Source organism: Triturus cristatus, chromosome 4_1 (genome assembly GCF_964204655.1).
Source record: "Triturus cristatus chromosome 4_1, aTriCri1.1, whole genome shotgun sequence".
Classification (NCBI taxonomy): Eukaryota; Metazoa; Chordata; class Amphibia; order Caudata; family Salamandridae; genus Triturus; species Triturus cristatus.
The window spans coordinates 1276824067-1276837132 of NC_140585.1; the positions used below are offsets into that span (position 1 = coordinate 1276824067).

The 13066-nt window shown below is 43.9% G+C and overlaps 1 protein-coding gene across 1 annotated transcript in view; it reads left to right on the forward strand.

Annotated features, from left to right (window-relative positions):
- The window catches only part of LOC146856577 (uncharacterized), a 61023-nt gene extending 49428 nt beyond the window's left edge, over positions 1–11595 (forward strand). The window contains exon 3 of the mRNA XM_085650746.1: positions 9689–11595. Within this exon, the coding sequence (XP_085506872.1) occupies positions 9689–10916 (1228 nt within the window). The 3' untranslated portion in view covers positions 10917–11595. The remainder of the gene's footprint in view (positions 1–9688) is intronic.
- Positions 11596–13066: the final 1471 nt, after the last annotated feature.

Genomic DNA, 13066 nt, shown 5'->3' on the forward strand with positions numbered 1-13066 from the left:
TGTGTGCTCAAACGGTGCGATTCGCAAAAATTTGCTGTTTGCGCCCGCAAAAAGGGCTTCTGCGATGCATCAACCTGTCAGCCTCTCGCAATTTAAGAAATCGCAAATCATTGAGATTTCTTAAATTGTGATTGCATTTAAGGAATTGCAAATTGCGGTTCCTTAAATGCAATGCATGATGGAATCGCAAATTGCAATTTTTGCCAATGGGGGCGCAAAGTACCATCAATTTGTACTTGATAGTAATTTGCAAAAACTTTGAAAAATACACTGAAGTGCATTTTTCAAAGTTGTAGGTTACACACACACATGTCCTTGGGGCATGTGTGTGCTCAACATGTGTGCACAGATCAATTTCAGGGGTGCAACAGGGTGTCCTTTTGACACCCTTGCACCCTTGAAATTGCATGTGCAATTTGCGAGTACCTGTTAAGGAATGTTTGGGAACCGCTAATTTTATAGCGATTCCTACAAACATAGGCTTTTGCAATTCTTTAATTGCGATTCCTTAATAATCACAATTAAGGAATCGCAAAAGCCTACATTGATGCATGTACCTGTATGGCCCTTCTGGTGCGCAAAATGGGCCCACTCTGCCCAATCCCAGCATTTCGCAAAGTGGACCCACTCTGCCCAATCCCAGCGTTTCTCTCACGCTGGGATTGGGTGGGGTTTGGAAGCTTGTGCCCATGGGAATTGTAGTATCGTCGGGATGGGAACAGTGAAGCAGCGCGGCGCAGAAGGAGAAGATCGCGGCAGCTAACAGGAAAGATAAGTTTCTATTTCTTTTTCTTTCCTGCACCCCCACCTCGGATTGACAGCAGCCGCCCCTGATCCTGAGTAGACATAAGATGGGGCTGCCCCATGTAGGATTACAGGGTCTGATGGATATCGAGGTAGATGTCTGAAATGTGATGAATCCCTTGTGATGGATTTTCTAGGATGTTGTGCCGTTATTATATGTCCCTTGAGCGCCACAACTCTCAAAGGGTCAGCAGCAAACTGACGATCTGTTTTCCGCTTCAAGTTTTGTTGGATAAGAACCCAGTCACCTTCATCAAAGATGAGTTCCTGAGTTCTCTGACATTGATTAGCATAAGTCTTCATTTGACAATTTAGAGCAGTATAAGAAGCATAAACCTAGTCAGCACTCTGTGTGAATTCAGTGGTCCACTGTGGTAGATTGGGTCTTACAGTTCTCTCAAACAACAAGGTGGCAGGACTCTCACCAGTAGTGGAGTGAGGAGTTTAACGACCGGCACGGAGGGCTTGACATAAGGCCTGATTCGGCTCAATTCCTTCCAACAATGCAAGTTGGATCACTCTCTTTAAGGTGCCAATAATCCTTCCACGACACTGTTAGCTTGGGGCCACAAGGGTGTACTTTTTTGAAGCTTGACCTTGAGTCTAGTTAAAAACTCCTTGCTATTGAATGGTGGACCATTGTCAGATTTAAGGGTGTTTGGTATGCCCCATGCTGCAAAGATGTCGTCAAGCCTCTCAATAAACTTTTTGTCATGTGTTGTTGCTGACATTTCCTTCACCAAAGGAAAAGAGGAATACACGTCAATGACTACCATGAGATGTCTATTAGCTAAGGGCCCAAATAAATCAATGGCCACCCTTCCCCACGCATGTGCAGGAAGATCAGACGTGGTTAGTGGATGCTATGTCACCGTAGAGGAAAGGCAGTTACATAAGTGGCACTCTGTAGTTCCCGTAACTCTCTTGTCCAAGCGCAGAAACCACACTCTCTCTCAGGGCTCTTTTGGTGGCAACAATGCCTTGATGTCCTTCATGTGTGAATTCACTGACCTGTTGTCTGAGACTCTCAGGTATGACAATCCATCAGCTTGTTAACACAATGCCTTCTTCAATAACAGTTCTTTCTCGACATTCTTGAACTTTTGAAATTGAACATCATCACTTAGAGTACTTCGAACACTTTGTCTCCATGACTGCACTGAAATTATGTCTTTAAGGGCAAGTATGTCTTTATCGGAATTTGTAGCAACAACAATCTTTTCAGTGGATATGGCTCCTGGAGTGCTGAACCTTACAATGAAGTTGATGTACCCTTTAGCTGTTTTCGATGCCGAGGCATGCGGACGTAATTGGAATTGGGGGAAGTAATTTGCAGGGTTTTGGTTCTTGTCTGCCTTATTCACAATTTTATACTCGTAGTCCTGTAACTACAACCTCCACCTCTCAAAGTGAAGAGGCATCTTAGCTTGTGGGTTTCTGAATATGTTGAGCAGTGCTTGGTGGTCTGACAATCGTGAAATGCTTTCTGAAAAGAAACACATACGTGCTCGTTGGCCCACGCTTCAGCCAGAAACTCCTTCTGTGGTTGAGTAGGCATGTCTATGTCCAACTAACTTCAGCTAACATACGCCACGATGTGTCTCTGAGCAGTTAGATGTCCATTATGCTGAGAAAGGATTGCTCCCAGCCCCACCGGGATCGCATCAACAGTAATCTCAGTATGTCATTTAGGATCAAACTAAGCCACCTCCGTGGCATTTTCAACAGCATGCTATATCCTTCTGAAGCTTTGGTCGCATTCAGAGGACCATCAGAACTGGGCATTTTGTTTAGCGGGGACTCTTAATGGGGCCTCCCTCTCTGTGGCAAAGACACAAATGTACCTTGAACAATAGCTGGCCATGCCTAAGAATGAGTGTAGCATGGTGACATCCTGTAGGGGTTGTATGGCTGACTGCTTGTACTTTATCCGGGTCAGAAGTCATTCCCCCATTAGAGAATGTGTCCAAAGAACTTGTTTTGTTTTGTGAAATTTGCACGTTTCTGCATTTAAAGTGAGACCTGCATTTGTAAGTAACTGGCACACTTGTTTGAGAGCCTTATCATGCTCCTCCCATTTTGTCCCAAATACCAGTATGTCATCACTGTAATGGAAAGCATGTGTAACAGGTTGAATTTTTCTACGTATGACATCTTTGAAAATGTCCACAGTAGATGACACTCCAAAACATAACCTTTTGTATCTGAACAAACCAACATGAGTGGAAAAAATGGTAATATACATACAGTTTTCTTCCAATTCAAGTTGATGGTATCCCTTGTTCAGGTCAAGACGGGAGAAAATGTTAGCTCCGTTCAGCTGCACGATCATGTCCACAATGTGTGGACCCGGATGTCTTTCTCTCAATTGTTTTGTTGGCCTGGCACATATCCATGCAAAGGCGCACGGTACCTCCACTATCCTTTTTTGGCGATACCCAAGGTGTGGGACTAGTAGTGAGCTCAATGATGTTGTGCTTCAACCGTATTTCTAGTTCCTTTTCTAAAACTTCTTGCAGGTAAAATGCTGTTCTGGGGTGTTGCTGTGCAATAGGCCAGATTTTTTCATTGATGTGAAGTTGCACCTTCATGATCTTGAGCTTTCCTAGGTCATGAAATAACGGTGCGAACTGCCTCACAATTTCAGTTTGCATATGTAGGTTATAATTGATAGATATTAGTCCCAGTTGCAAAACCGAGTAGATATGCCCTGGACGAAGTACCTTGAATTTCTGTAAGGTCTCCGTGAATGATCCTTGACTCAGTGGTTTTGAAGCAGCCCATGTGTACACCTTCATGTTGGACGCGTTGAGTCATGATGAGGGTGACAAATTGTTAAACTGTTCGACTGGCATGATGTTGATCGATGCACCGCTATTAATTACAAATGTTATGGGGCTGGGCCATACGTTTGCCTTTGGTGTGACCTTTGGGCAGTGTCCATATGATTTCTTTGTTTCTGTGATTCTTTTGTTTTTGTCGTTCATTCGTCTTCTTTGCAAGCTGCAAGATCCACGTGTGCCTGTCACTTTTTGGGGGATATGATAATCCCACATGAAACCTCTTCACTGTCGCTCGATTGTGACACCAGAGTACTTTTGTAGGATGAACTTGATGATGATCGACTTCATTTAATTTCCACCTGTGACAGTTGAGGTTGCTTTTTGTCCTTGTAGACATGGCACGAATGCTTCTGGAACTTTTTGCCATCCATTTTCTCGTCTTGTCGTAATGCACATGGTTTCTCTTTTGCTTTGAAAACCATTGTGAAATGGTTTTCCTTTCTACAACCGTTACACGTCTGTCTGATGGCTGGGCATTTACTTTCATGTGGAAATGAAAATCCACATTGGCAACACAACTTTCCTTTCTTGGAGGATGTCAACTTACGTGTATCTATTTTATGCTTGAGTATGCTCTTCATGACTAGCCCCAATTCACTCTTTGCTGTTTCAGCTTCCATGTCGGCAGCTTGACAATCTGCTTTTCCCTCTGGTCTTGCAGCCATGAGCACTTTTTCTAAACTGAGCGTCACTCTCAACATGCGTCTTCTGAACCAGTCTGAAAGACAGCCATCAATGACTATGCGCATGGCTTCTTCATCATTAAATTCACTACATCTACAATGTATGATAAGCATGTCAAGTCTCTCAACAGACTCATCCATTGTTTCACCTATTTGTTGTCTGGTTTGATTGAAAATGGACATTTCATTGTCATTTTCTTGTTACACATACAGAATGGTGTTGCAGGTTACCATATGTATGATAGGGGTATGCGTATGGCATGCTATCTATTGCGTTCCTATTTAAGGACTGTGAGGAGTGGTACCAATAGGAACAGGTTTCCCTATAGGTCCTGAAGAAGAGCCAATATGGGAACTGCTTGAAACATGTTGACTGATTAATTTTGAAGAGAGCAGACTCATTATAGTCTACTCCTTCAAACACAACCCCTGATTTTAAACATACCGGCTAGAGGCATGAATAAAACAAGAGTCCTACTAGTCAGGTATTTTTAACCTACCACCACGTAGTTTCCACTCCCCATACCTACATTGTCTTCATCACAGATTCCATCTTCAAGTGCTCCTGCGTAACCATTTGCTCGTAGCACGCCTTGATCCATTGTGAATCTGGATGAACCACAATGATGAAGCACGCCACCAATGGACAATCCTGTTAGGTGAGGGTTCTCTAGGAAAAGCTATTTTTTCCCCAGGCTGGGTTTTGCTTCATACCACCCCCATTTTCCTCGCCCTCCCCAGTATTTTACTTTTACCCTTCAACCCCATGCACTACTGCAGTACCCCTCCTTTTTTTCTGCTTTCACAATAAAAAAATGTTTTATTGATTCAAGTGGCGTCCGCCATATTTTATCTGTAAAATAGATTAATAAAGGGAAACTGACATCCATGTCCTCATGCACTGTGATGCATGAACACACCTACAGAAAGATGCAACCATGATTGCGTCATCAAGTCTGTTATTTTTTTCACGCATAGCATACAAAAAGGCAACACCTCTTGACTTTGCCAGTGCTCATTTCTGCAGAGAACTACAAAGCATTAAAAAGATACCAAAAGTTTACTCTGTGTTTCCTGAGATTGTTGGAAATTTCGCAAGTTCATGATGAAGAGCGGATGATGCATATGCCTTTTAATAATGCAGTATGGATTAATTGTGTTTTCTTTTTGTATATTTCCACAGTTGGATCTTTGAGTCCAGCCCGATAATTGGGTTGGTCATGTGAGCAAGTTATACTGTAACAGTGGAGCCATCGACAAGTATGACAAACTGAGTAAATGTGTCTCTGCTCAGGAAGTTAACAACAATCTTGTTTTCACCCTACCAGAGACACTAAATGCCATCAATTTACGCATTCCTGCCCGTGCCACGGGCCCAGACAGGATCCCAAATGATATTTTAATTCAACAAGGAGGTGTGGGAAGGGGCGTGGTTTGGACGCCGGAAAAATGGCGGCATAGAGTTTCGCTCCTCTCATGGCGAGGTGCCTAATGTGCATTTTGGGGGGTCTCAACTAATTCCAGATCGACTGGCACGGCGGATCCGGAGCCTGGAGGCTGGGGTGCACTTGAGGACTGATTCTGGGGAACCTCGGTGCCTCCGATGACGAGAGGCAAGAGGATGCCCTGAAGCCGGCCACGCGACTGTCAGCGCGAGGTCCGGGTGCCCATGAACCGCTGCAAACCCTGCGCTGATCGATCCGCGGCTACCCGTCCGAGTGATCGGAGGTTTCCAGACCGACGCTTCGTGAGTAACAGTGACAATAGTGGACAATACGGGTGATTTCGGGTGAATGGCGCCAATGCTGCTCTCTGCCATGTAGTCCTAGGGCGGCCACAAAATGGACGCTTTGAGCCCTTAAGTTCTAACGCGGCTGGGGAGCGAGCTGGGAAGAGACCGGAGCAACGCTGATGTAACCGGTGCTGAAAGTGGCAAGTTGGAGTAACATTATACCTCTATACCATTATGCAGTGGCATGTGGGGGTGTGCCTTGAGCTCTCCTTGGTGTGTTGACGGTCCTCATAAAATGGCGGACTCAGTAATGGCTACCCTTTCGCCTCGGAGTGTAATCTTCGGCTGCCAACCGACATACAGTAACCTAAAGGAATATACAGGAGTGTACCACGTAGAGGGAGGCATATTCAAGCTATCGGTTCTATTCAACGAACGCTAATAAAGATACGTAGCGCACCAGCATAGTGCGACTGAGCGTGGTGTGCGGTCTGTACAAAATCAAGAGAGCTAAAAGGGGGTCATTGTTCAGCCCTGTGATGTGAGGAGGTGTGGAGCAGGTTTACGCGCATCTTTAATATCGCTGGTGTGAGAGCTGTGCAGGATGGAGTTTCCAGGAGAGGGTCTGCGGTTTGAGTGCAGGCGGCTACGGGCAAGATCACTGGTAGAAAGAGAACATGTGCTCTGAAGGTGCTGTGAGAATTCAACGAAGGCTGGCATTGTGGTGGTGGTGATGCGAATTCAGGGCTGGGCTGGTAGTGGTCCTGAACAAGGAATGGACATGGAATGGTGTTGACGATTTATGCATCCTATCTGAGCGCTCACTCTGTATCCGAACAGGCCATATGGATCAAGACGTTGCAAGAAGGTCCCCGATGCTCGCTGATCTTTGGCTAAAAGCGGAAATGTGCCCGTAATTAAATAAAGGGTGGGAGCCGGGCACATGGCACATGGCATATTGCAGTTTGCATTATCTGCACTGAGCATCCTGTGTATTCTGGTGGTAAGCCCTATAACGACTGAGATACTATCAAGAGATCTACTGTGGCAGCTGTTGAGTAGGTGAATCCAATCTCTGTGCTAGTCCTTAGCTGCTGGCCAATATGGGAGACAAGGAAACGAAGAACCTCAAGAGGCTTAAGGCCGAACCCCCTCACCCAGTTTCCCCAATCAAAGGCAAGAAGGACGTCAATGATACAATGGACATCATACTGAGCAAACTTGAAGAGGTGCATGATCTGGCGAAGTCCACAAAGGAGGAAATTGTGGCTATTCGGAATGATATTCGCGATACTAACGCCAGGCTCACGGAAACAGAATCAAGGATTAGCCAGCTGGAAGACTCGGAGACTAAAATCTGCAAAACCATGAACAGCCTCTGTCTCCACAGAGCAGATGTCAAGGAAAATGTCCGAGTTGGAAGATAAGAACTGAAGAGGGAACCTTCGTATTTTTGGGTTACCGGAAGGCTCGGGGGATGCATATGATTCCTGTGTTTCCTTTTTGGAGGCATGGTTCTCGCAAGCAACCAACCTCACCTTTCACCATCCGCTCGAATTTGACAGAGCTCACAGAGTACCAGGCAGGGCTACACCGGGTCAGAAAGGTCCCAGACCCATCGTTTGTAAACCTCTGCGGTACCAACATGTGGAACAGATCTTATCCTTTGTACGTAAAAATAACCACATCCTATGAAAATCAAGCAAGATCTTCATCTCGCAGGATTACAGCAAAGAGACGGTTGATGTGAGAAAATCCTTTCTCGCCCTACGACCGAGACTAAAATCTCTGGGCCACCAATTTGGGTTCATAGGGCCAGCGAGGTTTCGGGTCTTCGTTCACGGTTCTCCACACATCTTCACAGATCCACAAAAACTCAGGCAATCTTTAGATGATTCTGAGGATCGTCATATGGATACATCGAGGGGGCCCTCAGCGGCTCCATCTAAATGACTACACTACCCATCTGTACTACACACCTGAGAACAGGGTCCTGCATAAGCTCAAACATAAAAGTACTGTATATTGCTTTTAGCCAGTCCTCAAGGCCTTGTGTTCACTCAGTGCCTACTAAATGTGGTGGTAGTTGGGCGGTAATTGCAATGGGTCTGTGAAATGGGTGGTTATTGCTATGGGATCTGGCCGGCTATTAGGATGCGGCACATTGAGTGACCGATGGTTTATTCCTGCAGAAGACGAGGTCGTAGAAAGGGTTGAGTGTAGTGTTTTGCTCTGGTCTTCTGCGTTTCACCTACAAAATGTTCACCTACAAATGTTTGGGTTTAGTTAGCTGCACAGCCTTTCGAGAAATTCGTATTTACTTGCACTGTGCTCCTCTTAGGGGCGGGTCGTACTTGCTAAGGCTGTAGGAATCGTAGGAAATGTGATAAATAGTGCAAAAGGGATTGCAGTAAGTACAGGGATTCCTTTATGAAGGGCATGATCCGCTGTATCTGTATCAGTATCTAGATCTGTGCCTATATCATACTTACACTGGGTATGATGATCTATGTTTTCTCTCCTTCCGGAGTCCGCTGTTCTAAGATGTTCAATTGTTGTGCCTGTTCCCAAAATATTACCATGGTTATGGTTTAAGGCCATGGGAGGGACACTGTCTTTTCCGTGTCACCATGCCTATTACTTTCTTTCGGGGTGGGGTGGGTGTGTCAAGGGAGGTGGGGGGGGGGGCAGGGGAGAGGGCAGAGTAAGAGTTTGTTTTTCATTGTATTTTTTTTGTCTTACCTTTGGTTGCTGTCATCATTTTTCATGCATACCAGGGTCGGGAGGCTCATAATGTCAGTACTCCAATGAGATTTCCTATTGCTTCACCTATGATGCTGTCTTTACACTTAAGGTCACCTTGTTTTTGCAGGTTCAGGTCCAGGGGCTGTTCGGAGGGGTTCGGTGGCTGTGCTTATAGGCAACTCCATATCCGATTGGTACAATCTTTCATTAGCTCTCTATGTCACTATCCACAATAGATACATCACTAGGCATAACGAGGGTGAATAACCTGAAAACAAGGAGGTGTGGGTACCGTACATAAATATTCTATTGAATGCTATATTGTTGGGTCTTAAGATTTCATCCTTGTGGAAGATCGCAGAGATCCTGTCGAATAAGGGGGATAGGCCAAGGCCGACAAACTATAGCACTATTAGTTTGATCAAATCGCAAAAAATTATTTTGCATAATTGATAATCTAATGCATTGATCTAACCTTTTTCATTAAAATAAACTTTCAAAATATTGTTTAAGTATCTCTAGTATTACACTAGAGGGAATAAACTAGCTGAGCAGCACCATAAGATGTATTCAAAGGTTATTTTGAAGTCTGCTGGATGGTTGGAAATCCTTGCAGTACATTTGAGGGTTGAAAAACAGGTTATTAAATTGAACAGTCTAATAAATTTTTTCAGGCTTGCTAATCTTGGGAATGGAGAATGGACGAAGGTTTTAGTTTTTGTTTTTATTCTTCTGTGCAAATACAAACGGGGATGTTTGACTCGGAAGACGTAAAGGGTTTTGTGATCTGATTGTTTAGACAAACTGCAAAGTAATTGAAATGAGCAGGATAAAAATTTTGAAAAATCTAATATTGCAAAATATGTTTTTTTTTTTGCAAGGGAAAAATGTTTCCAAATGCGACGCCATGAAAGAAAAAGAAGAATGCTGAATGGGCGTACCAAGGAGCAGACCACCTCCATGACTTGCGTCGGTGTGAACTTCCTTGACCCTCCAGACCTGTCGTTTTATGGACCACAGACCAGTCAGGCTTTTTCTTCTTTCTTACCGCAGAGTGTAGGCAGCCAGCGTGTGGACCATGGAACATCTTGCACCACTTTGGAAAACTGGGCGACCGTGCAGAGCAAACAGGGAGCTCTAAGTCAACAAGCTAGGCTCAGCTCAGAGCTCACTCTGGTGGAAAGGCAAGAATGTGAACTTATTTGTCGAGACTCTACTACCTATTGCCTTTTCAGCTCATGCCCTTCACTAACGGAAAGTAGTTTGAGGAATGATCAGGAACAGGAATGCTCGCAAGATGAACAAACTTGCTCTAAAAGATGTAGTTCCTCTATGAAAAGCCAGTTGGGCTCAGCCCTTTTGCAAACTCCTCAAGACTGTACTATTCCAGATGCTTCTTCTTTGACTGACATGAGGCCAACAAGACAAGAGGGACCTGGCTCTGTTCTCTCTCAAAGAAAAAGTTCTCTGCACTGTTTGTGGCGTTCATCAACTAGTACCTTGAGTCGGAACTCCTTGCTGCGAATAAGTCAACAGAGTAGACTCGCTGATATTCCCAACCAAAATAGGTGCACAGAAGCTGTGCCTGTGCCCGGGACTCCAAGAGCGTCATCTATGACTGTTGTAAATGTGGAGGAGAACAGCTTTACAGGACAGTCTCTTGTTCACTTGCCAAAAACACGTGGCCTGCTGTCACCAAAGGCCTGGTTTATCTTCCTAGGAAATGGTCCTTTGGCTGATAGTGCAAGAAGTTGCAAGGAAAACACCAACAATGTGACCAGTTTGGATTCTGGAGTAGATATCCTTGAGCTTCAGTTGCGGCAGGATCAAAATATCAACAAAGACTGTGTTAGGAAGCCGGTCCCCCGGCAAGGGACCCTAGAACATTCCAGAGCTCCAGAGGCAAGGTGCAGCTTCGAGGTTGAAGAATTACATTGTAGCGGCCCTATAGAAAATTCACATACCGAGACAATGGAAGAAAAGGAGGCAGGATTTGAAGTGCAGATTTCACATACTGAGGCTGCTTTAAAGTTGAATGAAGCGCTTTATGAGAACAAGAGAAGCCAGTGGCAAAAAAGAGAGGAGAGACCTTTAATGGGGATTTACTGAACGAATACCTTAAAGGGCATATATCTAGATCCGACATGGACAGGCTAGGACTTCATTCAGGGGTATCCTGCTTACATCAAGTAGCCTGCTTAAGGGTGAGAGAAATTAGATTCTAGATCTGCTTTCCTATGCACAGTTTGGCTTCACAAGTACAGATATAATTCCTGTGCTGTATCTAGTATTTTGTCTGTACACGTGGGACGATCTGCTCAAACACACTTGTCTAGATGGTTATATGGGCAATTATTTATTTATTTATTTTTTAAAGTTTTGAGTGCGTGTGTTTTTTTTTTTTTTTTAAATTACCACTGAACATTTATCGAAGCCACTAACTTTTTGAAAATCCATTAATGTCTCACAAGCAAACTTCTTTAGCACAACCATTACCATCGACAAGTCTCGATACTAAAGGTGCCTCCAGCTAAGCCTTTGTACTGAAATCAGTCTTGGAGAATTGTAGCTTTTGTTCCAGACTTGTTGGATTTTGACATTCCAGATATACCTGCCATTGATTAGGGATTTTGTTTGCTATACTAAAGGTCCAAGCTTCCATAGTACACTCATAATGCTCTTTTTTTGCATCATTCTTTGTATTTTAACTGGGGCGATGACTCAATGTATCTTAAACATCTGTAAATATTAACTTATGATTTTAATAAACTATTTCTAAGTGAACAAATTTAGTTTCTTATTAAATGCTTTGATTGCATGTTTTGTTCACATTGTGAATTGAATCCTTCCAAGGTACTTGCATTACAATGGAATAGGTGTGTTTAAATTATTGACGTACTAGCATTTTTCTGAGGTTTATCATCTAACATTATTAAGCATTAGCAAATTTAATAGGTCTCGGCAATCGGAGAGCTATAGACGTTGGCAATGTTAATGCATATGTGTATAATAATCAAACCAGCCCCAGTGCTGTACACGCCTGCAATGCCTATAACTCTCGCATTGCCAAGACCTACTGGTTTTGCCAATGCTTGTTGTATTATAGACTTAGTTAAGAAACCTAGCGATAGGACAGTAGCACTTGTACAAGGCTGGAGGAATGTTTTCCCCTTTATATATGCAATCAACAAAGGGCCAATATCGTCAAAAAGTGTTTGCTATTGGCTGCCTGGTCGCTCATCTCTCTAAAGCTGCTGTCACTCAAACCAGGATGCTGCTGTCACTCAAACCAGGATGCAGCGGATGTGACTAGAACACCCGAAGAGGCTTTGTTGCTAAATAAATCCCCTAAACCTCAGCAGTGCTGACCTCTATCAGGCCTAAACATCTCAGCCACAGAGAGAATGGTCAAAGAAATCCAACCAGTTCTCCACTAAGCCTAAACCTATCAGTCAAATTAAGGGTGACGTCAGTAAGGCAGCCCGCGCCGCCTTAGTGAATCCATATCTCCTCTCTCTACCTCCACAAATGCCCGTTTCCTTGCCCCCAGAATTAATTACAAGACCCTTAAGAGTTATCAACGCAACGGCCGCAATCAACATGGTAAATTAATTTAAAAATACTGCAAGTTGATGATGGGTGCCCCAAGACAAGGTAACAGCGCCTCTGTTTACCCTCGCACATCCCAAAACCATTCCCACCTAGGCTCACATGAAATGCATGTACTGCCGCCCACGGTGTTGTATGCTACCCGTTTGAGAATGCGATTAGCGCCCCAAACTGCCTCAACTGATGAAACTCCCTAAAAATGAAATATCCCGGCGCTCATTTAGAAGAAGATATTTTAAAAGATTTAAAAAAAGTTTCTCTGCCCATCGTTTTGGGCAATATACGCCGATATTTAATTTGATTGCTGTTGTTGTCATATGTGTTTAGTACACGAAGCGCTCCTTTGATATGGTAAAATGGCAACTAACAATGCCATCACATACATTCCACCAGCGTATGCTCTGCCGGTAAGACTAAGGGAAGAACATGGTGGTATGGCACCACCTGCTGGTTAACCGCGAGAATTGCCAAAATATTGGAGCAGAGTTAAGTTTGTATAATAGTAGCAAATTAGGAATCCTTGTTTTCTGGCCGTACACAGAAACATAACAGACCTGCCTCGTTTGCAAATTCCAAAAACGTTAGAAAAAGAAAGCAATTTTACAAACCAGGAAAAACATTGTTTCAATTGTCTACAGGAAATGTGAAAA